The 26,833-nt window shown below is 52.0% G+C and overlaps 1 protein-coding gene across 10 annotated transcripts in view; it reads left to right on the forward strand.

The window, feature by feature from the left end:
• ERI3 (ERI1 exoribonuclease family member 3) overlaps window positions 1–26,833 on the forward strand; it is a 130,730-nt gene that overhangs the window by 39,488 nt on the left and 64,409 nt on the right. For 7 of the 10 annotated variants that reach the window (XM_055586093.1, XM_055586099.1, XM_055586091.1 and 4 more), the window contains 3 exons: window positions 1,329–1,388; window positions 1,839–1,928; window positions 5,590–5,681. In XM_055586093.1, the coding sequence (XP_055442068.1) occupies window positions 1,329–1,388; window positions 1,839–1,928; window positions 5,590–5,681 (242 nt within the window). Of the gene's footprint in view, window positions 1–1,328; window positions 1,389–1,838; window positions 1,929–5,589; window positions 5,682–12,100; window positions 12,269–26,833 lie in introns of those variants that run through there. The other 3 variants (XM_055586096.1, XM_055586094.1, XM_055586101.1) reach the window with 2 other exon arrangements.

Below are 26,833 nucleotides of genomic sequence, written 5' to 3' on the forward strand. Positions count from 1 at the left end.
AATAACCTTCCCTCTTAGAGCCAGCGGTTTGTGTGAGTTGGGTATTTGGTATTCATTACACATAATTATAGTTTAATTGGAGTTTAATCCCCACCCCCCACACTTAAAAAAAAAAAAGAAGTTTCCAAGCAGGCCTGAGATGCTACTCTGTCTGGAAGTGGCCGGGGGCATGCCAGCCATGGTGATTTCCAGCTGGGTCCACGTCTGTGCAGGGGCCTCCTGCTGCAGGCCCTGCAGGCAGCCTCTCTAGTCTGTACTTGAGGGATATTTTCCACTTCAAAATAAAGCAGACCAAAGCACCAAGCTGGTTTGAACCTAGGCCTGACCTGGGTGGAGCAGAGGCCCTTGAGTGAGAAATCCTCTAGACTAGGTTTGTGGGCTTTTTCCTTTGCTGAAGGTGCCAGTTTCCTGCTTGGCCAGCTGGTATCGAGGGCCCAGGTATGCAGGGTGAAGGGTGGATGCCTGGTGGGCCCCCTGGCCCTTCACTGGTGCAGAGGGGGAAGTGCTGGACACCAAGGCTCAGAGAAAGGGGGACTTGGAACTGGAGATCCTGGTCCCATGTGGGGGCATTCCCTGAGTTCTGCAGGAACTCCTAAGGAGCCTGGAGGTGAATTTACTTGGGCTTCCCAGGTAGCTCAGCTGCTAAAGAATCTGCCTGCAGTGCAGGAGACCCTGGTTTGATTCCTGGGTCAGCAAGTTCCCCTGGAGAAGGCATAGGCTACCCACTCTAGTATTCTTGGGCTTCCTTGGTGACTCAGACGGTAAAGAACTCACCTGCAATGCGGGAGACGTGGGTTCAATCCCTGGGTTGGAAAGATCCCTTGGCCTACATGAAAACTAAAGCCTTGATAGCTTCCCTGATGGCCCAGCTGGTAAAGAATCTGCCTGCAATGCGGGAGACCTGGATTTGATCCCTGGGTTGGGAAGATTTCCTGGAGGAGGGCATGGCAGCCCACACCCCTATTCTTGCCTGGAGAATCCCCATGGACAGAGGAGCCTGGCGGGCTCAGTAATTAGCACAGTAATTCGGTAGGAGTTATTGCACCTACTGAATACAAAAGATGTGTAAAATCATATTTTCTGCAAAATGAAAGCTGAAAACAGGTCTGAGACCCAGCCCGTGCTCCCTATGTGGATATGCACCCGCATCTCAGGGCAGGAAGTTGTGGGGATACGTGATCCCCAAGGCTTCTGCCAGGTTTGGAGCCTACAGCTGTGCAGGTCAGAGGCTTTTACTGTAGAAGGAGGAAAACAGAAAAGACTCCAGTCCAGCTTTGAGTTCCTGCGTCCCCGGTTTCCACCCATAGGCTATTTCTCTTTCCTTTCAGCTCACCGGGATTATTCAAGCCATGGTGGATGGTCAGCCAAGCCTGCAGCAAGTGCTGGAGGTAGGTTGAGTGACCTTTAATTCCTGACCTCTGACCCCTTCCTGCCGCCTTCCTTTCCCTCCCTTCCTGAGAATGTAGCCATGTAATTTGACTATGATTATGGCTTGATTAGAATAACATTTGCTGTCACATCAGTGACATGCTGTTGAGAGTATTGAACCATTGATCTGTCATCTCCAGCTGTTCCCGTCAGGGTTACTGACAAGATGTCCGCGCGCCCCCGGAGTCGGTGGAGGCCCCGCCTGCTCGCAGCCCGAGGCTGTTGCTGGCCGGTGGCTCCGGTGACTCAGGCAGCCTGCTCTGGGAGCAGGGGAGCCGAGCTGCGGCACTGCGGGCGGCCCCGGGGACTGGAGGTGTTTTTGTTTAGCTTTAGTGTTGGCTTCTTGTGGCATGTGAGCACTTCATTAACTCACCCAGAACTCCCCATTGATGGCTTTTGTTTGCTGTCAGCTCCTCCAGGAGGTGCGGCCGGCCCGCCTGCCCCACTGCAGCTTGCCGCTGGATGCATTGTGCCTGTCAGGGGTGCGGAGGCTGCACTGGGTAATGATTCCTAATCAGAATAATTACAACAATTGCCTATGTGAGGAAAATCAAATTAAAGGCTTTAGAACCCTTGGCAGAGACCACACTTCTGGGATGTTCTCCTTGGGGAGCTGGAAAAGGTTAAGACGCTGCTTCTCGTGCTCCAGCCTGAGGGAATCGGGAAGCTGTGCTTGGCCTCAGCTCATCTCCCACCCCTGCTGGCCTGGGGTTTTCAGAGAGGGAGAGAGCCCCCCCTCCCCTTCCTTCTCTAGGGGGAGGGGAGAGGCGAAAAAGCCTGTGGATCGCATTAGGTGCTTTATTTATCCTTAAGAGCAACACGCCCAAAGCTCTGCCCCATCACAGGAGCAAGCCGTGTGTCTGGGAGGACAGCAGAGCACACATACGCTGGAGGGAGTAGGGTGGTGGCAGAGAGAGGGAAGAAGATCTTTTTCTTGAGCCCAGAGGGCCTGTCCCATGGAGGAGAGAAATGCAGACTGAGTTTCCTGGGGCTCCTCAGGGTGGAACTAGGGCCAGAGAGACAGGTCTAGGCTCACCCAGTGGCTGAATATGTTCCTGGTCCCAGGGAGCATGCAGGCCCAGGCTCAGTGGCTGGTCAGGCTCTTGAAGGGTTGGGAGAAGATGAGCCCTGAAGTGTCTCCCAGCCCCACTGACCTTCTTCTTGGGTGGGGAGATTCACCCCTATCACTAAGGGGTCTCCTCAGCCTGGACTGCTCTCTCCAAGACCAGACTCAAGGACCCTTCCATCCCTGTCTTCCAGACAGCATCCCAGAGCGAGGCCAGGGGACAGGCAGCTTTTCCCTGGAGTGTCTCTGGCTGGGATCTTGGGAGGAAGATGCTTTTTCTGGGCCAGCACCAAACCAGGGCTGTTGAGGTTATGGAGTTTTCTCCTGACTGGTGCTGGTTGAGGGGGAGGTTGGTCTTCAGGAGGCTTCCTCTTGCTGACCCTGAGCCAACCCTGAAACAGGGTGCTCAGAGGAGTCTGAGTCTCACCCAGTCTCGGTGTACTTTGTGGGTGAAGAGGGGAGATTGCTGGCATTGAGGGAGTCTCTGGGGGCTCGAGGAGACCAGACTGGGCTCTGCTTTTTCCCATGAGTCCTGAGCTGGTTAAAGAGCTGAGGAGCTAGTTCTCATCCTAACCAAGGCCTTGAGCAGATGGCCGGATGGGTGTTTGTTCAACACATTTGTTCTTAGCTGGTCTCAGACTGGGCTTCTCCACACCTTCAGTAGCCGGGAAGGCTGGCTACTGCGGGTTGTCTTGGTGGTCCCTCCAGCCATCTCTCCATTCAAGTAGAGAAGGGAAGGAAAAGGACAGGCCTGATTCCAAACACATGACTTCCCTGGACAGCCTTGTAGCAGAAGCTGCTCACTGAATACCTGCTGCATGAGTGAATGGCCTTGGCCGTAAGCTTCCAAGGAGCAGTGAGTGCTTCCCATGGTAGAGGCCTGGTCTTGCTGGGCATTGCCTCCTGACAGTCCTGTCCTGTCCTGCTCTCTTTTCCAGGACCACTGTGCAGGAGTTGGGGCGTTGGGGAGCCCCCTAGCAGGTGGGGCACTTACCTTGGGGATTTAAGGCCAGTGAACCGGAGCGAGATTAGCTGACTTAGGGAGCTCCAGGTTTGCCTTACCTCTTTTCTTATGTAATGTCTACCTAATTTTCTTTAGGTGACCCTAGGGAAAGGATGCATGTGTGCATGCATGTGTGTGTGTGCGTGTGTGTCCGTGCAAGGGCTGGGGCCAGAGTGGCCCAGGAGACACACATTCAGCAGTGGAAGGTCCAGAATTTAGCTGCCGGGGAGACCCTTGCACTGAAGAGGATGCTCTGGGGTGCAGACTGTGAAGAGGGTCTGCAGAGTCTGGCCCTGATATCCCAGGAGGTAGGGCTGCCGTAGCCATGAAACTGCATGGGACCCTCGGCCCTGCTCCAGGACTGCTTCAGCTGGGCCAGACCTCCAGTACCTCTGAGGATCCAGGAAGCCCAGGGTTATCATGGGCTGTCCATTATCTGCTGGGTATACAAGGCCTTCACAGTCTGGCCTCCCCCAGCCTCAGTTCCTGCCCTTCCTTTCAGTCACTGCAGAACTCCAGTCACATTACTTCTTACTCATATCTCAATCAAGAGATCAAGAAGGGACTGTGCTGGGTTAGGGATTAGGACAGTGAATAAGACACCTAACAGCCCCTGCCTTCATGGTGCTGATAGTCTGGTGGGAAAGGCAGAATTTAAACAGACACTTGCTTCTCAGACGCAGAATGTCTGTGCCTTTGCCTCCTGTCCTGTGTTCCAAGCTGTCAGGCAAACTCAGCCACCCAGCCACTAGTTCAGTCATCTTTATGCAGCCTTTCTGATGCCTTTCCCCGTGAAAGCTGGGGCTGGCCTCCACCTCTTCTTGGTCCGATGGCATCCTGGGTGCTTCTCCATTGATGCCTCTGTTGCATTGTATTAAGATGATCTGTCTTCCTCCCCTTCCCAGCCTACTGTCTATTTTTAGGTAGGCACTTAATCCATTATCACATATAATTCACCAAACAACCCTGTAAGGTTAGTCATCCTACCTCGTTTTATAGATGAAGGAAACTGAAGTTCAGAGGGGTTAAATGACTTTTAAATGACTTCCCATCAGTGACACAGCCAGGATATGGAAGAGCCAAGGTTAGAACCCAGATGTGTCTGATTTTTCAATCCCGAGTTTCTAACGACTGTGCGATATAGCCTTTAAAAATAATCCCCCTGTGTGAGTGGCACAGCGGTGTGATCTGCTGCACTCTTGCCCCATGCCTGGGATCTTCTGAAAAGTAGGCACTGCTTCATGAATTCTTTATGATAATTCTCTCGTTATATACTGATTTTAGTATTTGTACTTGCAGTGTGAGTGCAAATAATAAAATGGATCCAAGGGATGAAGGGGAAGAAAGACTTAAAGTGTCTTTAGGAGCAGTTTCTTTCCCTGTCTAGGAATTGAGCTCAGCCTTCAAAAGATTCTGCTGAATTTGAATCCCCAACCAGGAGGAGAAAAATACAGATTCTGGGGCCAGTTGATGAACTTCTAGCGACTTAAGCAGGCTGTGCTCTCCCAGTTGTCAGAATGGGGCTACAGCCCGGCAGAGGAGCCTCTTCTGCTAGCTTCTTGGTGAAAGTTAACTTGACCTTCGTTTGGAGAATAAGTAAATTAATACATTTGGTTAGTAAACATTTGGTGGGAGGGTGGAATGACTAAACAAGCGAACGATCCTATGGAGTTCCCTGCTTGGGGGCCTCCTTCTAGCCTGTTCTCATGGTCCAGGCCAACCTGTGTCTGTGCTAGGCAGTACCTTTGTTTGAGGACCAGAGGTATTTAGACTGACCTACTGGCTTCTGTCCTTATCCTGTCCAGGGTGGGCTGCCAGGCACCGGGAGAGTGGAGGGGCACCCTGCCCACCCCCCACCCCTCCAGCACTTGGGCTTGTGGGATCTGCCTGCAGGGATCATCCTGCCAGGGCCTCCATAGTTCTGAGCCAAGGCTGAGAGCCCAGAGTGGAGCTGTGGTAGGATAAGATTACAGTTTTCTCCTGCTCTGATTACAAGCAGCTTATCTGCGTTTTACTGTTGTGGCTCTTCAGAGACTCAGGGAAAAAAAAAAAAAATGGAAAATCTCATCTGTTCTTGTTGTGTACTTTTCAGAGGGTCGATGAGTGGATGGCGAAGGAAGGCCTCTTAGATCCAAACGTCAAGTCAATTTTTGTCACCTGTGGAGACTGGGACTTAAAAGTCATGTGAGTATGAGCAGGACTCCTTTGCTGACAGGGCTTGGAACCTGCGGGACCAGGTTTTGCCTTTCACAGTCTCTAATGTCCAAGTGTACAGGGCAGCTGGGTCAGGCAGTCCTTGGATCTGGGGGCTGGCTGGGCAGAACGAGGGCTGGGAGCTCTGCCTTCTGCCTCTGGATGAACCTTTCCAGCCCTGCTGTTGCCTTCTTACCTGTGCTAGGAGAGCTCTTCCTATTGTGGGCTACACGTTACTGCCCTGAAAGAAAGGAGTTAAAAGAGGGTCTTTAATTTTCTTCTAAACCAAGTACATAGTATTTACTCTTCTAAATACTTTAGAAATAGTAACTCATTTACTAACCCTTGGGACTCTTATTATTCCTATTTTATAGATGAAGACATTCAGGCGCAGAGAAGTTAAGTATCTTGCCCAGGGACACACAGAGCCAGAATTAAGACCCAGGCAACCTGGCTCCAGGGTCCATCTTCCTAACCACGATGCTATGTTAGGCTCTCATGTGGGATGCGAGGCCCTGATGATCCCACAGAGAGCCCAGGGTGGGGATGGGAGAGGGATGCTGCTGCCGGGTCACCAGCCTCCTCTTTTCTTCCCTTGTCCCCACTGCTTTTTCTCCTTTGTCTCCTGATCCTGTCCCAGTTCTGGAAGACAGAGCTGGTTCCTTTGCTGGGTTGACACTTCGGCCTCTTGTCTACCCTCATGGATACTTGGCTTCAGAAAGTCCCCAGGGAACGAAAGCAGGGTGGAGGTTGGGCGGTGGAGGGGGCGCTGTTTGCTGAGGATTGATAGGATCAATACCTCTGTGTTCTTTGTGCCTGAAGGCAGCAACGAGCATTCTGTGTGTGTATGTGTGTGAGTTTTTGAGCATAGGATGGGGCATTGGTTGGGGTGCGGAGCCGTGGCTCTGGAGTGACATTTCCTTCCAATTCAGGCATTATTTTCTCACCAAGATCCTTTTTATGCCTTTTGCTGGGCATTGAGGTGAAGTTCTGCAGCCGGGTGGCTGTCCAGCCTGCTATTGGACCCAACCCTCTAGGTGAGGCGGGAGGAAGAGCAGACCCAGGTCACATACTCGCCCGCACACCTGTCTCCCCCAGGCCTTAGATCATGTGTGTGCGCTGACTGCGTCCCACACGCTCCAGAGCTCCCCATGACACTCATTGTTGGGGAACTTATAGGGGCTGTGCCTGGAGGCAAAGCTGAGTCGGGAGGGTTCCGAGGAGAGGGTGAGGAGGAAGAGTGCTGTTGCTCTGGTTTACAGCATTCCATATCCTGAGCAGCTCTGAGCACTCAAGTGAGAAGGGACTCCTGGGGAGGGAGCTCCAACACAGGAGACGCTATCCAGGGTAGGGCAGGGTACAGGCTGACACCCAGGGTTCTAGGACTCGTGTGGCCCAGGCCAGAGGCCTGGTTTCTCTAGTTAGCTGAGACTCCCGCTCTCCCAGTGGCTTTCTCTCTTTGGCATGTTCATGTTCCAAACACCCAATTTCAGCATCTTCTGTGATAGGGGTGAATGGCGTGTGCTTATATGCGTATGTGAGAGCTTTCCTGCCCATGATGTTGGGGACTATCTGGCTGGGTCTCTGAACCTGGGGTTGGTTTTTCCATGACAAGGAGAGGGGATGGCTGGCATTGGAAGCCTTGGCATGGTGGGCCCTGGACAAATCTTGGTGACTCAGGAGGCTGCTTTGCATCTTGATGGGACTGATGTCATCAATAAGAGGGATTGGGCTGGGGAATCAGAGCACATGTGAAAGGAAAATCAGATGTTAATGAGCACAGTTTCTGGGTTACTCTTTTCCTTTACCTCCTGAAGAGAATCTATTTCACTTTTTTATTTTAACTACTAAGGGAGTGAGGGAATAAAGGAAAAAAGGAAAACATGAAAATGACAGCTAACATCAATTTCAAGAACTACATTCTATGTTTCTGATCTTATTTCTTAGTTGATATTTCTATTATAACATTACTACTCTATGATGCCAAAAGAATTTCATTAAACGGAAGAAATTAGATCAGTTGGGAGATGAAGGAAAAACAACCAGTTAGATTGGCAGAATCTTAAAATCCATAACTTGTTTAGGCACGGAAGGTTGAAGTGTGTTCCCCCAGCACAAGTGCCAGGGCCTCTGAGAAGGCAAACAAGTAGAGACACCATCTCTGCTCTCGAGGTAGCTCATGGTACAAGCAAGGGGCAAGGGTATAAAAAGGAAGGGAAAAGAGTGATACGTGTATAACAAATCAGGAATAAGAAATTAAGGGACCAGATACAAACAATACACCCTTTTGAAAGTGGCAGTGACTGTGATAAAGAGCAATTTTTAAACATGTTAATGAGCACATGCCATGTGTCTCTCAGTCTCCTACCTGTCTTCTTGGGAAGGCAGTGGTGTCTCTCTTTTATAGATGAGAAAACAAAGCCAAATTAAAACCCGAGGCTCAAATTGGTAGACCCAGCTAGGCATAATCGAATTCTTAAGGCCACATGGCTTCCAAAAGAGATGACTGGGGCAGACTTTGACGGCTGGTTTGGGTCTGGCTCATGAAGGCCAGCCAAGCTCTGGAAGCGAAAGTGCAGGGAGGAGTCAGATGTCTGGTGGCAGGGGCGGGGGGAGGAGAGCTCTGTGGCCGCCTTTTCGAAGCAGGATTCCGCGTAACTGCTGGGAAGGCTCTTAATTAAATGTGTAACAAAATAAAAACAGCCAGAGAGGAAACCTAAGCAGTGCTGCGTGACGGCGCACAGCTTCTCCGTGTTCCCGGAGCCTCTTGTCAGATGGCTCTCGTCAGAAGCATCACCTTCTCTCATGCCTGGTAAAGCCTGCTGATGAGCCTGACAAGGGCGGTGGTAGACTGACCTAACAACTTGTTAGTATGTGGCTCACTTCTTGTTTTGACATCTATTTTCAAATTTAAGCCTAAGGAACTCAGCAAATATTTTCATTTCCCACTCTAGTCTCTCCGAGCCATGGCTCCCTCTCATTGCTGTTCCCCTCGCCCCCTGCCCCCACCAGCCTCCCTCTCCCTGCAGCCAGCTTCACATCACTTTTGTTGGAAAGGGCCTGATTAGTGTGGCACTGAGAAATGGGGACTGAAGTGGCAGTGGAAATCCCACTGGAGAAAAGAAATCTCCCCCCATCCTGACAAATTAATTTTATGTCCATCTTTTGTCAGCCTGAATGGGGTGATACTCAGGTTTATGTGGGCTTTGAAGCTGTCGTCACAGATTCCGCTCAGGTGGGTTTTAATACAGTGGGTGCAGATTTCATTTTCCTTCTAAACGTTTTTAAGAAACGACACTTGTGGTTTTGGCCCTTGGTCGGCTTGCCTTCCCTACCTGACCTGCATTTCCATTGCCTTACCTGTTGTTTCCTGAAGCTCCGTGTAGAGTTTAGTGATCTTTCACAGTGTTCTCTCTCCTCTGCTTATCCAGGCTCTGTATTGTCTCTGTAAAGGGCTTCCGTCTTTGGCATGGTGGGAGGATAGGGAAGATGCAGTGAGGATGGACATCTGCACAGGCGCTGCCTTTGAGGAGCTTACCTTTTCGCCTGTAGTTTGGAGACGTGGGTTTGCCAGCTGAACGGCCAGAAGACCCAGTCAGGAGGCATTCTAGGCACAGGTGCTTAGAAGCTAGGCCACAGGGTTTCGCAGTGGCTTGTGGGTTTAAGAAGAGGAGCAGATCAGGAGGACTGGGGGTTGCAGAGTGGGCTGGGGGATAAGAAGAGCTGATATGAGGGTGGACCTGGTCCTCCGTGCCTCAGGGGAAGAGGCCCTTTGGAAGAGAGGGTCAGGATGATCAGACCCTGCTGTGGAGGAGCAGGGTCCAGGGGTCCACTCCGGGTCTGCTGGGAGGGCCCTCATGGAGCTTCCCCTCAGCTTGGGAGCGGGGCGTTTTCCTGCCATTGGAGGCCAAATGTGTGAGTGCAGGGCTGGCATTTGACTTAGGTGTTTCCCCTGCTCTCCTTGTGCAGTTTGCATACCATACCCCTCTGTTGGTGCTATGCAGATGTGGACCAGAAAGTCTGGAGATCAAAAGATATTTAACATTTAACATAAGTTTGTGTGAGACCATCTGAACTAATATTTTGCAATGAAAAACTCAGCCACCTGGGTAGCAAACTGTTTGAAAAAATAATGATAATTTATAAGAATGGCAACTGGGGGAGAGCTCTTAATACTAGGCTGTCTAGCCAAATAAAATGAGATCTATTTCAGTTACTTCAATACTCGGACATGAAATTTTTTGTATTGTTCTTAATCCATCATGAAGAAGACTCAGTCAGGAGGCAGGTGGAAGCACCTCTGTGAAGTCACTCCTGAATTCACACTCCTTTTTTTTTTTCAGATGATTGAAACCATTCTAGATTACATGGCTCTCCCTTCTTGTTTCAAGTACAGACAAACATTGTCTCTGGAAAAAAAAAAAGATACTTGCTCAAATTATCCTACTTACTGTTTGTTTTGGGAGTACATACTCAAAGGGGACTTGGGCTTCCCAGGTGGCACTTGTGGTAAAGAACTCACCTGCCAGTGCAAGACACAAGAGATGTGGGTTTGATCCCTGGGTCAGGAAGATCCCCTGGAGGAGAGCATGCAACCCTCTCCAGTATTTTCGCCTGGAGAACCCCATGGACAGAGGAGCCTGGTGGGCTACAGTTCATAGGGTCACAAAGAGTTGGATACAGTTGAAGCGACTTAGTGTGCACGCATACACACACACACACACACACACACACACACTCATAGGGTCACAAAGAGTTGGATACAGTTGAAGCGACTTAGTGCACACGTGTACACACACACACACACACACACACACACACACTCATAGGGTCACAAAGAGTTGGATACAGTTGAAGCGACTTAGTGCGCACGTGTACACACACACACACACACACAAACACACACTCATAGGGTCACAAAGAGTTGGATACAGTTGAAGCGACTTAGTGCGCATGCATACACACACACACACACACACACACACACACACACACTTATAGGGTCACAAAGAGTTGGATACAATTGAAGTGACTTAGTGCATGCATACGCACGCGCGCGCGTGCACACACACGCACACACACACTGTCTCAACAGGGACTGCTGAGGGTCATGCAGCCAGGACGGTGGGAGAGCAGAGAGTGCTGTCCCCTGGAGAGGAGTCCCATGGCAGAGGAAGCACATGCCGGGGAGGACTCTGTGGGGTACACAGTATCTGGCGGGATGTGTAGGTGACGTCTGAAAGGCTTGCTGGGGGTCCTCCTGGGCCCTCTTGGCATCTCTACTCAGCCTACTTCCTCCTTGAAGCACTCTTCATTTCTACTTATGTCTCCTGTTTCTCTGACTTTTTCCTTCTCTTTCCTATGATTCTTTTTTCCTTTTCTCTTAAATTTGGTGTTTCTTAACTACTGGTATTTCTTTGATCTCTCTCCTAGCTGTCTTTTCTTTGTATCCTACACACTCACACTTATGGGAGTGATCTCATCTATTTCTCAGCCTCAGCTATTCTCTGTACGCTGTCTTCTCATCTTTTCCTCTATATGAGAAATGGAACCAACATGCAGCAGTGATCCCACTGGAGAAAAGGAATCTGTTCCCTCTGCCATCTGAACTCTGAGCCTTCATGTCCAGCTCCTCTTCTCTATCTTACCTAGATACCCTTAAAGCTTGTGCTTAGTTGCTCAATCGTGTCTGACTGTTTGCGACCCCATCAACTGTAACCTGCCAGGCTCCTGTGTCCATGGGCTTTTTCAGGCAAGAATACTGGAGTGGGTTGCCATTCTCTCCTCCAGGGAATCTTCCCGACCCAGGGATCAAACCCACGTCTCCTCTATTGCAGGTGGATTCTTTACCTGCTGAGCTATCAAGGAAGCCTTAAAACTTAAAGCTCAGGTGCTATTTTTTCTCCCAACACCTTGTCCTCCAGCATTTTCTTGAATAATGACTCACTGGTACCATCTACTCAGTAGTTCTGTCAGAAAACTGAAAATCTTCCTTGGTTCCCTCCTCTAGCCCTAACCAGTTAATTGCCAGACCCTATGATCCTTTCTCCCAGAGGTTTCTCAAAGTTGTTGCCTTCTTTCCAAACCCACTACCCCTGCCCTAGTTCAGGTCACCATGTTCTTCTTGGATTCCTACGAATGTCTTCTTGCTTGTTGGTCTCTCCAGCTGTCCTGTTTCTTATATTTCTTTCTCCTAATTGTAGCAGATTACATCATACCCACTTAACACCCTTCAAGGCTTCCCCTTGTTCTCTAGGCAAAGTCACACTGATTATTCAAGGTTTCAAGGCTCTTGTTTATTTCCCTAGCCTCATCTGTTGATGCTCTCTATGTACTCAGGCTCCCCCTACCCCTAGCCAGGTGCTCTAACTGGCCAGTTCCTAAGGATCCCTCCTAATATCTTTTTTTAGGTGCCTTCCTGTACGTTCCTGGAGTACATGTACTTATTCTTACAAGAAATTGCGTTGTAGCTGCCTCGACTTGTCTGTCTCTTTCCCTAGATTGTGTGCACCATTATAACCCCAGGACAATGCCTGACATGTAGTAATTGTTCAATAAATGTGTGTTGAATAAATGACAATTAAGGCATGGAGTGGGCCTGTAGAATCCCTGCCCAGGAAGAATGGCAGCGGGTGGTAGTGAGTGGATTCAGGGAGAATGGAATGGAAGAAAAAATCTCAGATCCTCCTGCCCCAGACTGAGTGTGAGGGGGTAGAGGACTGCACTGCTCATGCCAAGAAGCTCCTGGGTTCCCCTGCCGGCACTGGATGTTGGGCCCTGCAGGGTGGGTACTGGGTGAGATGGTGCAAGGGCCTGGGTGAGGGAGATGGGGCTTGGTCCTAGGAGCAATGTGAAGGGCTTTCTCTGAGACATTTGTGTCCCCAGGACACAAATGGGCTAGAACTGATCTGGAAAAGTGACATCAGATAATAAAAATAGCCAACATTTATTGACTACTTACTACATACCAAGAGTCCTGCTGTGCTATTTATGTGTTATCTCATTTAATCCTTACTGCAATCCTATGAAATAAATTATTTTTTAACACATGAGGGAGGAAACTGGGGCACTGAGAGGTAAGTAAGTTGTCAAGGGCACACAGCCACTTTGTAGCAGGGATTTGAACTCTGGAAGCTGCGTGTTTGACCGCTTGGGTATCTGTCCATCTGCTTCTGTCTTCCAGCATGGCTTTGGGCTTGGTCGGAATGCCCTTCCTCCTCTCCTTTGTTTGCACTGAGTGACAGAGCCTTGGGATGTTCTCTGACACCCTAGGCTTCTGGTACCTGGGCTGGCGTTGGTTGGAGGGCTGGACCGTTGTGTTCATTTTGCTCTGGGAATGTGATTGGCCAGGAGGAGTGGTGGGGGATGGCTTGGGGCTGTCTGAGAGGCTTCTTGCTGATCTTCAAATGAATGAATCCTCAGATCTGTTTTAAGGAAACCACTGCCAATATTACTTTGGAAACCTCTATCCTATAGTATCCTTGGAAGCACGTGGGGCATCTCATCGTGTCTCTAAGCTCGTGAGAACCTTGTCCATGGGTTTGCCAGTTGGTCCCGGCATGGAGCTGTATCACCTTTGATTAGCAGCCTGTTAGGGGAAGGGGCTTGAGTCAGAACTCCCTGGCAGTCCTGACTTGTCTCATTTCCTGATACTTTTATCTGTCACTGCAAGCGCTTGGGCTCCCCTCCTGAACTAATTAAGTTTGCATGTGTTTAGACACATTGCCAAATAGGGCTTAGCAAAGCGGAACTGAGCTACATCTCTTTCTGAGTAGGGAAGGAAGGATATATGAATGCTCCACCACGAGGGCCGGGGAAAGCGTGGACGACACGGAGCCTGTGTGTACAGATGATAGGCATTCTGCCCTGGCCTCCCTGGGACACAGCAGGTCTGCAAAGCAGCCTTCTGATTGGCTGGCAGCAGCAGCTGAGGGCCCACCCTCCATCTCTCTAAGTGAACTGGGCGTTCTCAGAGGGCTGAGGATGGAGGTAGGCCCTGAAGTAGGATTTTTCTCCCAAGCACAAGCAAAACTGAACAGCAAGTTTAATGCGACTTGTAGGGTAAGTTTCTAGGCCTGTGTGCTGTTTGCTGCCAGCCTGAACCTACCCAGCTCCATGGCCTAAAACCACCTGTGTGGCTAGCAGAGTGCAGCCTCTGCAGGGCTGTGAGAAGTACGTTGGAAACATGGGGCACATTTTCCTTTTTGCCTTGAAGACCCCAGGCCACTTTGCTCAGTCTCATGATCGCTGTGGGGGAGAGAAGAAGTGTTGCTCAGGATCCCCCCACCCTGGAGGTGGGGTTCAGCCTAAGGGGTCAGAGCAGTGCGGTGCTGCCCACATGTTTCCACGTCAGATTGATGCCTGCCTTTTCCTGAGTGCTGGGTAGCCCGAGGTCTGAGATGGCCACACATACTTGGGTCCTGCCCACACAGCTGCAGACGTGGGGCCTTCCCATGTTGTGGACTCCTCCTCTGAGGTAGGGAGTGAGGGTATTTCCCATAGAAAGCAAGAGAAACAGCTGATTGCCATGGTCAGCGCTTTGATATAGCTGTGAAGCCCGTGGGTCAGCTTTCTGGCCACAAAGAGGCTCTCGGTAAGGCGAGATCAGCTCAGAGTCAGGCCAGGCTTGCACTGCACACCGTGTGTGTGGGTGGGCTGGGGAGGGGCTTCTGGAGGTTGTATAGGAATTCTGGGCCTTTGAGCTGCAGCCTGAGCCCAGAGCGAACAAGAACCAGACCTTCTGCCCTCCCTTTAGCTTCCCTAGAGCCCTCTCGTCAGCAGAGGTGCATTGGGTTAGCCCCAAGAAGGCAGCTTGCGTTGATGGGGTCATGTTTCAGCTGCAGCTAATCCAAGTCACTCGATATAAATCTCTCCCTGCTGCCTCCCCACTCCCTCCCATCCCCAACCCACAGACAGGGAAATGAATCCTAGCCCTCGCCCTGAATACATCATGGCAGGCCTGCCTCTAATGAGAGAGGGCCATTCATTGTGGGGTGAAGCTCCCTGCAGAGCCTGGGATGCCATTAATTAAAGAAGAGCCACCTGAAGCCAGTCGTGCAGCGCAGCCTGCCACGCTCAGATGGAGTGGTGGTGGGGTAGCCTCGTTAGCCTGACAACTCCTCGGGCCCAGGGTTCCTGGGTGCTGGGGAGCGAGGGGTGCCCCGCCTCCACCTGAGAGCTCCGGCCTCTGGAGCCAGCCTTCTCACAGATGTGGGCAAGCCCCTTCCTGCACCTGTCCTGGGGCCAGGACCTGGCAGGAAAGGGGCTGCTGACGATGGGCTTGGCTAAGGATTACCCATCTCCAACGTGTGGGCCTCGGGGCAGGAGCAGGTTTCTGTGAAGTCCAAGCAGGCTTCTGGCTCCCAGCTGGCGCTCCTCCCCACCCTTCTCCACGCGGTCCTGGAGCTGCGGGTTGGCAGGCCATGCAGCCTGCAGCCTTCCCTCACAGCCCGAGTCCAGGGAAAGACTGGAGGGACCTTCGGCCTGCAGGGACACTCGGGGAGAAAGAAGCTCTTCCATCAGGTCTGCGGGCACAGCCCCTCCCGGGCAGACGGCGCCTCTGGTATTCCAGTTTCTGGGCATTTCTAGGCTGCAGGGTGGGGCTCCAGGGGCAGACTCATCTCCTCTCCCCCTGGGAAGGTGTCGGAGGGTCTTAAGCACTTCAGTGGTTGTGGGAATCCCTGGAGTGGGAGTTCTGCTCAGTTAAAACCCTGATAAAAGACGGAGGTGTTTATGTAGTGGCCGGCCAGGCGCTGAGATGTTTCTGGTGGCGGGAGCCTGCTGTGGCGCTGCTGACTAGACAACTCTTTATTGCTTCATTGGTCCTGAGGTGAGTGTGGCTGCCAGGTGTCTGGTCTCCCATCTGATGGATAGAGTGCCCCTCGACCATCCTTGAGGGTCTTACCGCCTCCTTGCTGGCAGGAGGGGCCGTAGGCACTCGGACCTTGACCGTCACCTAGAGCTGGAGTGGATCAGCTGGTCTCTGCCTGGCTTGTCAGGAAGACAGATTGTTTCTGTGTCTGTGGCTCTTCTGGGCAGTGTCTGGAAGTCTGGTTCTGTGCTCCGTGGAAGAACCTGAGAGGCTCCTTCAGAGAGCCTCAGAACCAGCAGGGCATGGCTTGACCAGGGCGCCAGCTCTACTTCTGTGGAGTCTGCGTGGTCTGGAATAGAGGCTCCCCCTAAGACTCAGGTGGCACTGCTTTGTGTTTTGAAAAGTTTAGGACCTTCACAGGCCTTGGCCATTCGTTTGGGTCCTTCTGTCCTCTGGCAAGGGCTTCCCAGATGGTGCTGGTGGTAAAGAACCTGCTGCCAATGCAGGAGATGTAAGAGACGCAGGTTCAATCCCTGGATTGGGAAGATCCTCTGGAGGCGGGCATGGCAACCCATGCCAGTATTCTTGCCTGGAGAATCCCATGGACAGAGGAGCCTGGCAGGCTACAGTCCATAGAGTCACATGGAGTTGGACATGACTGAAGTGATGTCCTCTGGAAAATAGAGAGTGAAAAATGGGGGGCTTGTGTCCTGAACTCCAGGGAGAACTCCTGAACTTCCACTGTTGATGCTAGAAAATATTTTTGTATGGGTGAGATACTTTTCGCGTGACTCTTGAGACCCAACTTAAAAAAATTTTTTTATTGTGGTTTCCCTAGCAGTCCAGTGGTTAAGACTCCACACTTTCAACACAGAGGGCTCAGGTTTGATCCCTAGTTGGGGAACTAAGATCCCACATGCCATGTGGTACAGCCAGAAAAAGGAAAACCAAAAAACATGTTACCTTTTTAGAAATGGAAGTATGAAATAGGTACAGTAGGGTACATCCAGTATACAAGTGTGAAATGGTCAGCTCAGTATATTGTTATACATGTACACACCTGTGTGCCACCCAAGTCAAGGTGAACTTTTTGCATCATCCCAGAAAGTTTCCTCGTGCCCCTCTGCTGTCAGTAATGCCTACCCTCTTCCAGGTAACCACTACTCTGACTTCCGTTACTTTGGGCTCATTTTCTTCTTTTTGGCTTTCATATACATGGAATCATACAAGATATACTCTTTTGAGTCTGACTTCCTTTGCTCAATGTAATATACAAGAGGTTCATCCGCGTTGTCGTTGGTCGTTCAACCTATTTATTGCTGGGTAGGATTCCATTGTATTACTATACTACAGTTGGTTTTTTTGTTGGACTATATACCTTCTTTTGGTCTTTTCGTTCATGTTTATCAAGTGAGTATGTGAATGTTTAGTCTAATACGAGCACCTGCCTAGTCCTGTCAGCTTGTCCTAATCTCCCTCGTCCTTTCAACCTAATTCCAGCCCCTTAGACATGTGGTCTTCCCTGTGTCTTGTGGAGTCTGCACTGGCCTTCCCTCTTTTCTGAACCCCCAATGATAGAGGCTGACCCCAGGGCTGTGGAAGTGGCCTTTGAGCCCTAGCCACCCATTTATTTATTCTTTCAACAGATATTTATTGAATGTCCGTGATATGTCTTATACTGTTCCAGGTACTGAGGACTTAGCAGTGAACAAAGAGATAAAACTTCGAACGTCCTGCCTTCAGGGGGCTTTCATTTCAGTGCGTGCAGCCAGCACTGCCCTGTCTTTTGGACGCTGATGCCAGGAGACTTGGAGTCTTGTCTAGGCTCCTTTGTCCCCTGGGATTCTGTAGGAGCTGAGTGGCAGTGGCCCTTGCCACCTTGACAGGGCCTCTCTCAGACTCTTGTGGGCTTTCATCTTCCTTTTTTGCTGCTACTACTGCTGCTTGGCAGTGAAAGGGTTTCTCAAGATTGGCGCCTCCTTCCACTATCCTGGAGTCTGATTCCCTCTGTGAGAGGAGAGAATTAATCTCCAACTTTCCATGCCTGTAAGGTGAGTGACCTCTGTTTTGTCAGCGCTCGCCAATCTGTCCTCTAATTCCCAGCCAGGGTAATGTAGACATTACTTTGTGTTAAAGCAAACCACCAGCAGCTCTCTGGAGAAGGCAATGGCACCCCACTCCAGTACTCTTTCCTGGAAAATCCCATGGACGGAGGGGCCTGGGGTGCTGCAGTCCATGGGGTCGCTAGGAGTCAGACACGACTGAGCGACTTCACTTTCACTTTTCACTTTCATGGATTGGAGAAGAAAATGGCAACCCACTCCAGTGTTATTGCCTGGAGAATCCCAGGGATGGGGGAGCCTGGTGGGCTGCCGTCTGTGGGGTCGCACAGAGTCGGACACGACTGAAGCGACTTAGCAGCAGCAGCAGCAGCAGCTCTCTTAGTGCAGATTCTGTCCTGATCTAGGCAGCTCAGAGAGGATCTCCTCACAGGTGCTCAGGCACCTGAGCATCTTTGGTCCTGAACGGTGTTTGGCAGGTTCAAGGAGGGAAGATGCCCTTCCACTGTGTATTCCCTAACCACCATCCATGCCAGCTGCTTCTGAAATTGGTCACTGTGATCAGCTCCTGGGAGCGCAGAGGAGGCTGTGAACACCCCAGTGAGGAGGAAGTCAGGAGGCAGAGGGCTGGGAAGGTGTGGGCCAGGGAGCCCAAGGCTGCCGCTGGCAGAGTGGCCCATGCCTGAATGATCTGTAGACTGGGGGCTTAGCTCTGTCGGGCTTTGGGAAGGGCGCCTGTGAGCAGGGGGGATAAATTCTCTGTCCCTGGCTAACGGGTGACACGACTCAGACTTGATAGTTCTGTAAAACTGTTTCTTCCAAAGCCTGCAAGGATGTTGGTTTGGGGAAGAAAGCCAGCCAGCCCAGAGAGTCCCGGGAGCCTGACAGGCCTTTTTCTCTGCGATTCTTTCTTGCAGGCAGCCCGAGGCAGCCTGTCTCTTTGTTAACAGAGTGACAGCAATGTGACACCATGGAAATAATTACTAACAAATCACGGTGCTGACTGCAAACAGCTCTCTGTCTTCAGAGGCATGTCAGGGTGCATTAGAGCAGGACTGGAGGAGCGGCACGTGGGGGCTGAGGCGCAGCCTGTGCTCAGACGCTCTCCTCTTCTTCCCCCACCCTGACCCCTTGCTGCTTTGTCTGACTTTCCTGCTCGTGGCCTTAACCCACTAAGTCAGCAAAGGGACCTGCTGGATAAGTAAGTGGCATATGGCTTCCTCTGGGCAGGTAGCTGGGACTCCCATCTTTGCTAGGGAACACCTGGGTGTGATGGGATGGTTAGATAGTGTCACCGACTCAACGGACGTGAATTTGAGCAAACTGGGAGATAGTGGAGGGCAGAGAAGCCTGGTGTGCTACAGTCCATGGGGTCGCAAAGAGTTGGACACAACTTAGCGACTGAGCAACGACAGCCTGGGTAGTGATGAGATCCAGGAGTTTCTCTGTTATGGGGCCCTCGGAAGGGTGGAAGGGTGCTCCATTTTTGATGACTGTCTACCAGTTGGGACCAGCTTCACCTGCTGGTGGTTTTGGTGTGATGGAGAGTATTCATGCTAGCTGGACCCATAATCTGGGAGAAACTTTACATCTCAGTATTGGCTCTGCTCCCTTCCCCCACAGCCCTGGATTCTTCTTCAATTGCCATAGTCAATTTTGGGTAAGTCGACTTTGTCCATTCCCTCTTGGTTAGCAGAGTGATTGCTCTGACTGTCAGGGCTGTAAATAATGTTCTTGGTGTGTGTGGCTGGAGGCAGCCGTGTGGGGTGGGGAAAGGAGTGGAAGGAGGAGCAGCACTCCGCTGGCTCCCTCGCTGGCCCCCCTCCCCTCTCATACAATATTTATCCAGGGATGGGAGTCAGATGCAGCGACCTCAGGGTCACCCAGTTAAATAGCTTCTGAACCTCCCTGCATTCTAATTGCTGCAGTTGTCCTTTGCTCTGGAGACTTCTCCTCCCCATTGTCTGCTGAGGCACACGCTAATGGCTCTCCTCCCTGGCCCTGCTGGGAGGCAGATGTGGGCTGGGGGGGTGTGGAGGGAGGGAGAGTGCTCACTGCTGCCTCCTTTTCCCTGGGGAGGAGGGAATCTGGGGCCTATTAACAAGTGGCTTCAGCACGGAGGAGCACGGTCCCCTGCCTTCCTGCTGCCGCCTCCCCAGAGCTGGCTGGAGGAGACCCAGGAGGTGGGCCTGGTTGATGGGCCAAGGGGTTTTGCCCATTTCCAGTCCGATAAGCAGAGCTGTGGGACTCATGACTCCTGGCGGGCACAATCCATGGGGTCGCAGAGAGTCGGACACTACTGAGCACGCACACGAGCGCCTCCTCTATAAGGGCAGGCCCTTGAGTACTTGGCTGAGGAGCATCATCCTATGTTTCAATGGTCCTGCTTCTGTGGCTTGGAGACTTCTAATGAGTGGTATTTCCTATTGGAATATACTCCATTTTGCCCATAGATTGGCCAGATGCAAAAGCCTCCTTGGTCCCTGGTTGGTTTAGATGATTGATGATGGTAGCAGGTGTGCTGCAGTTGGTGATTTAAGAGTGGCACGTGCCATGCATCTTCGCTGGGACCTTCCTGTAAATGTCAGTTACCACCCATGGCAGCTCTTGTCTTCCGAGGAATACTGTTAGAAACTGCCATTGAAGACATTAGCCATTGTGTGTCCTGGAAGAATATTCCAGCAGGAGCCTAAAGTGAGCCCCTGTTGAGAGTTGCTCTAGGCCCAGTAAGGACTGTGCTGGGAACTCTGGGGACCACCAGTGATCGGGACAGAAGGAGCAGCATGTGCAAAACCAGTTGTAGGCTAAGCAATAAGTAAGGTAGAGCCTGAGAACAAACACTACAAAGATACACAGTGAATGAACCCAGAGCAGCACAGTAGAGGTCGAATGGGTAGTATTTTTAGCAGGAAACTTTAAAAAAAAAAAAATGTTAAAGAAAGCCCAATATTACAAATATATAAAAGTTGAGCTGTTCTTTTTGAAGCTGGGGCAAGACCCTGCCCATTCTTCCTCTTCCCACCCTCACCAGTCCACAAAGTAGCTCCATGTCCCTCCTAGAACTCTAGAGCTCCGTGGAGCACAGTTGAAAATGCCCACCAGAAGTGTGACTCTGTCGGCTAGGTTACACATTCTAAAGAAGTCAGGGGAGCCGGGATCAGGGCAGAGGAGATCAGCGGGGTGCGGGGAACAGCTGTGTCCTTGAAGCAGAGGTCAGGCTGCCTGCCGCATCCCGAATGCTTGCAGGATGCTCTCTGTGGAGCCTCCAGAGGGCATTGTAGGCCAGGCAAAGGGTCAAGATGGCCATAGGCCAGAGGGAGACTCTAGTGAGGGATGAGTGAGGTATCTTGGAGACCGCTCAAACTGCTACAGAGTGCCTGAGCTGAAAAAGCAAATAGCTCACCATCCGAGACACTGACCAGAGTGCGCTGGAAACCTCCCAGCACCTGCCCACCCTCCTCCCCCAACCCCACTCCCTGCTGCCTACTGGGGCCTCTGCCATTCCACCTGCCCAAGTCCTGGCAGCCACTCCAGCACTTCTCGCAGCCACACAGGTGGGCACCGTGCCCTTTCCCTGGAAGAACAGCAGCAGGAGAGGCTCTGGAGAGGTGCCCGTCTTATCCTTTCACTGGAGAGGGGCTGGCAAGATACACAGTATTTGATTTCGTGGTGTTTTTGTGGCACTGGGGAAGCGCATGTTACATGTTCCACAGGGTGTCTGTGGTTCTTGTGTGCTGTGTGTGGTTATTTATATGGGCTCCACGAGGGAGAAATGGGACTAGAGATAGGCGGCAAGTGGGCCGGAAAGCCGTGGCGCAGGGAGGTGCACTACATACATACAGAAGCTTTTGGAACATCTGCTTGCCTGTGGGGATTTGAAGTTGGTTTTCTCTGGGAGGATGGGCAGCTTGGCCTACGGGGCGTCCCTCTGCACCCGCCTGTGTTCTGGTTTCTGTTTGGGAACTCTCCAGAGCAGCATGTCTGGGAACACTTCCAGCTGTGCTACCAGACCCAGACGCAGGTGACGGCCTTTAGTCTGTACCATAGGGAACCCAAGAGGAAATTAAATGTCATTTGCCCCCTGCACAGCAGGTGAGTGCCAGATCAGACACTGCTGATCAGAGCTGTACGGAGGGCACCCGAGGGAAGGCTTCTGCCTGCAGCCATGCCCTCTGAGCCGTGGAGACTCCCAGGTGATGGCCTGGCTCATGCCCAGGGCTTGCTGTGCCAGGCTGGGTTCACCCTGGCCCGGGGCCCAGCCCTGTGCTACATGGCAGCTGTGGCCCCTGCCAGCCAGCGGTGCATGTGTCTCTGGGGGAGGGAGCGGAGGGGCAGGGCAGGGCAGGGCCTGGCAGTTGAGGGCACTCAGGAGCCAGCGAGTGGTCGGCCCCTCCTCAGAGAGGTGTGTGGTACTGTGGAAAGAGCAGGGCCTTTAGAAGTGAGAGAGACCTGGGTTTGAGTGTTGGCTCCACTGCCTGCTAGCTGTAGGATCTTGGGAAAGTCACATTACTCCCTCCACCTCCATTCCTCATCTGTAAGATGGAGAGCACAATAAGCTCTGGCTCCTGACATCCGTGGCCAAAGTAGCTTCCTCTTGGGACTGATGGCGCTCCGGTTTCCTCACCCCACCTCTCCTAGATCTGGAACAATCTAGGAGCCCTTGCTCCTGGGCTCAAGTGAAGTGAGCTGGCTGAAGTTGCTGGGATGTGGAGCAGGGAGGGAGTGAGTCTGGCTGACTGGTACTCTCTCCCTGCACCAGGCTTTTCTTCTTGTGCATCCCAAGGCCGTTAAGAGATGAATACGGTTGATGGTGGTCACCTCCTGTTGGGGGTCTCAGCTAGCTCGCTCCAGCCTCACACTTGCACTCCCCTTCCTCTTTGGGAAGACCTCAGGGCTCGACCCAAGCCCTCTCCCTCCATTGCCCTGAGTCTTAGTGGCGGGCATAGTTCTCGGTTCTGCAGTGGCATTTATTCACAGGGCTTTAGGAAGAGATGTTTTAATACTGTGAGAGTTCTCCCTAGAAAACTCCCCACCCCACCCCCACCCCCATCTAAGGCATGGCTGCTGGTGGTGAAATTCATTAGTGTTCCCTGACAGGCAGTGGCGACAGAGGCGCACGCTGTCTGCTTCCCGCTCCCTCGCTCCCGTGCTCCTGCTTCACGCACACTGATATTTAAAGCTGATGGGCTGCTTATAGACTTCTTGTACCATGACAAGTTTGGGGAGGGGGGTGGGGGAGGAAGAGACAGACAAGGAGCCAGCTGTCACGCTGGTATTTCAAACAGTACTCTCTCCTGACCCTTTGCAGGCTCCGGCAAGTGTATCATCTTTCTGAAGCCTGTGGTTGGAATTGTAACCTGCAGCCGTCCCAGAGGATGGGGGCAAGTGTGGGGGCCAAGGGGGCCGAGAAGTCGGCAGTGCATCCTCCCAGGGCTGTGGGCAGGCAGAGAAGAGTGGAGGGACAGGGAGAGAGAGAGAGTGTGTGTATGTGTGTGTGTGTGTTAGAGCACAGGGGATTGAAGCTGAATCTTTGTGAGTGCTCCCCAGCATTGCCCTCCCATCCCTGGAAATGAGATGGCTTCGCAGTAGTCTCTCCTGGAGTGATCATTAGCTTCATGCTATGGTTATCTCCTAGGCGGTTCTGGAAGCTCTGCATCTCCAGGAATCACAGTCGCTTGGCCTCTGCCCCTTGAGGGTCCTGGATCTCAGTGACACTGTAAATATGTGGTTTCAGTTGAGGTAGAAAGTTCTCCCACTTTGTGCGTAAACTGGAGCCTTGGCTTTTGTTGCCTCCTATATGCATGCTGAATTTTTAGATTTGACAGTGAGTACCAAGGTGCCTTCTTATCCACAAGTCCTCCCCTCATCCCCAAGCTTCCTGGAATTCATTCTGGCAGCTGTTGAGTGGTTTTGGATTTCCCTGACTGTCATCCCCAGAAAACTTCTCCAGGAGCCTTTTCCTGACCAAGGCACTGTCTTCTCAATGCAGGCGGCTTGGAAGCATCTCCAAAGGCAGTTGCAGGTTTGGTCTCAGCTGACCTCCTTACAGCCAGGATCCCTTCTGTAAGTGCTTATTTATGAAATGTTTCCCTTGGCTGGCTCCTTTAACCTTCACAGAGCGGGTCATGGAGGTGATATAACTTGCCCGAGGACGCATGGTCACTTGACCAAGTTTTCTCCTAGTGCGGCAGAACCACAGACATGGTCCTTTCCCCCATCAGGGGCCCTTCTAGCTCCAGGGTCTGCAGTGGGGGATGTGATTGGGGAGCAGAAGTGCCTCCTCCACTCCCTGCTTTTTTAGCCCTGTCAATGCTGTCAGTACTCTGTTGGCTTCCTCACTTTCAGCACAGCTCTCTGTGTGTGTTTGTGAGAGACAGAGAGGGGTTACTCACTTCCAGCACAGAGCTGTGTGTGTGTGTGTGTATGTGTGTGCACATGTGTGTGCTCCTTTTGGCTTTCTCACTTTCAGCACAGCTCTGTGTGTGTGTGTGTGAGAGAGAGAGAGAGGTGGGGGGGTTACTCACTTCCAGCACAGCTCTGTGTGTGTGTGTGTGTGTGTGTGTGTGTTTGTGAGAGAGAGGGGTTACTCACTTCAGCACAGAGCTGTGTGTGTGTGTGCGCGCGCGCATGCGCGCACGTGCTCCTTTTGGCTTTCTCACTTTCAGCACAGCTCTGTGTGTGTGTGTGGGGCGGGGTTACTAACTTTCAGCACGGAGCTCTGTGTGTGTGGGGGTGGGGGGCGGGGTGGGGAGGAACAGTGTTACTTTCAGCACAGAGCTGGGTGTGTGTGTTTGTGTGTGTGAGTGAGAGAGACAGACAGAGGGGTTACTGGCCATCTCCTGGTGGAGGGTGGAGCCAGAATGTCTTTTCTCTTTGTAGACTGAAGTGAATTCTTGTTGTTTTGTTTAATTAATTCAGTTTGTTTTTGCCTGGGTCTTCATCCCTGTGCGGGCTTTTCTTTGGTTGTGCTTTGCTCACCAGCAGGGGCTACTCTCTAGTTGCAGTGTGCAGGCTGCTCACTGCAGTGGTTTCTCTTGTTGTGAGCACGGGCTGTAGGGTGCTTGGGCTTCAGTGATTGTGGCTCCTGATTCCAGAACACAGGCTCGGTAGTTGTGGCGTATGGGCTTAGTTGCTCCATGGCATGTGGAATCTTCCCGGACTAGGGATCGAACCTATGTCTCCTGCACTGGCAGGCGGATTCTTTACCACTGAGCCACCAGGGAAGCCCTGAAGCGTGTTCTTGAACTGTCCAGGGTCATCTTTGATGTGCTCACCTCCTATACCCTTGCTGCCCCTCTCCTTCCCCCACACCCCACACATTATCCTGTAGGTTTCTAGGCGTTGCTGGCACAAGGCATTGCTTTCCTCTCCCTTCCTGTCCTTGCCTGGCCGGGAATGGCTGGGCTGTGTCTTCTACCACGGTGTGTCTCTCAGGTGAGATGGAGACTGGCCAGCTTTGATAAGTAGGAGGCTCGAGCATTAATTTTTTATACATCAGCAGAGGCCAAGTGAGTGAATTCAATTATGAGTCTCCTTTCTCTCCCCCCTCCATCCTGCAGTGTGGTGGTTCTGAGCAGAGACTAAGGAACCTGTTGAAATGAGAAACCCTTATTTCCTGGTTTGACCCTCTCACTAATTCGGGTTAAATTGCTGCGTGATTGCGGTGGTGCCACATTGTGCCTGCCTCTGTTTGTCTAAGAGGATGCTGTGGGGGCAGAAGGACCAATTTGTGCAGAGATAAAAGGTGTCATGGGCAGATAACCAAGGTCCCAGCCCCATGCCTGCTCTCACTGTAGCTCGGCTGGCTCTGTGGGAAGCCGGCCTCCCCACACAGGGAAGGAAGCCCAGCCTTCCTTGCTTCCTTCTCTCCCCCTGCTCATATTTTACCTCGATGCCACAGCATAATGATGCCCTGTGTAGTGGGGGAGGAGATAGGCACCTCTGGCTGACAGCCCTTCCTGATAACCAAATTCTAACCCATCCATCACCAGCTACTCTCCTCAACTTGAGGAAAAGTGATCATGAAAGGTGGGCCGTTTATCACCCGGGGTCTGTTTATCTCCTCTGGGTGGGGAAACGGGAACAGGAGAGACAAAGAGCTGCGTCCCCAGTGAAGTGCTGCCTGGGCTCCAGTAGCCTGCCTGAGCTGGATGCAGACGCGTGTTGTGCTGACTGTGGGGCTCTGACGGGGACTCCAGACTGGGACCCAGGGGAAGGGGACCTTTCCTGAGGCTCAGCCTCGGTGGGACTTGGAGACAAGCCTAGGAGATGCGTTCCGAGGTGCAGGACAGCCAGTGACAGTGACAGTATCTGTGGGAAGGTTTGCATCAGAATGAGCAAGAGTGGAGCCCTTCATGGAGACAAGCCCCACACCCCTCATAGGTGATCCCTCAACAGGCGCTCCCTCTCTGACCGGTCGGCTGGGTGTGCCGCTTCCGCTTTCCCCAGGCTCGCCTTCCGTGCCTCTGTGCTCTGAGATGACTTTAAAAAAGATAGGGCCTTTCTCCCAGCTCTTCACCTCTGCACCTCCACACGCCCCCTTTTCTGCATATCAGGTGGAACAAAACAGTTTGCCCTTGCAGGTGAGCGATAATGTGCTTTTGGGTATGAGAAATGACAGCCTACATCACTCCGAGATCCGGGTCCCACAGCCTTTCCAGAGAAGCAGAGAGGGGTCAAATATAGCCCTTAGAGTCAGCTGACTTCCTCCTCTTAAAGGCTTGAGAGTGACCTGCACGTCCCTAAGACTCGCAGAGAAAGAAACCCAGAAGGAAGAGTGTCCATGATCTCTGCCAGCACTGGTGCCTGCTCTCTGGCTGGTCCTGGCTCTTGGTGTCTGCCAGTCTGTTTGTCAGACCTCCATGGATGCTGCTGGCCCCCTCCACTGAAGCCTAGCAGTTCTAGCAGAGCCCCCCAGCTCTGTGTCACCCAGTCTTCAAAGCTGAGCTCTTGCTAACAATGGCTTCATCCCGCCCATACCCATTAGCGAGGGTGGTGTTCCCTTAATGAGCCAGTCCCCTGCCTTGGCTGGCGCCGAGCTGGTCACACCTGTTTGCCATCAGGGTTGTCTGGGCCTAGCCCAAGCGTGGGGCTGCAGGTGGTGGGGCTCCCTTTGCTCTGTGCTGTATGCTTATTGAGGGGGCTGTTTCTTATACCCTTATTCCTCCCATACTCTTCTTTCTAAGTAGGAGAGGGCTTTCTTTGCGTTCTGTTACTTAGCCGCAGTAGTAAGGGAACTTGAGGAGTACCCCATCTTTTCTGACTTCCCCCTG

The sequence above is a fragment of the Bubalus kerabau genome, chromosome 6 (genome assembly GCF_029407905.1).
Source record: "Bubalus kerabau isolate K-KA32 ecotype Philippines breed swamp buffalo chromosome 6, PCC_UOA_SB_1v2, whole genome shotgun sequence".
Classification (NCBI taxonomy): Eukaryota; Metazoa; Chordata; class Mammalia; order Artiodactyla; family Bovidae; genus Bubalus; species Bubalus kerabau.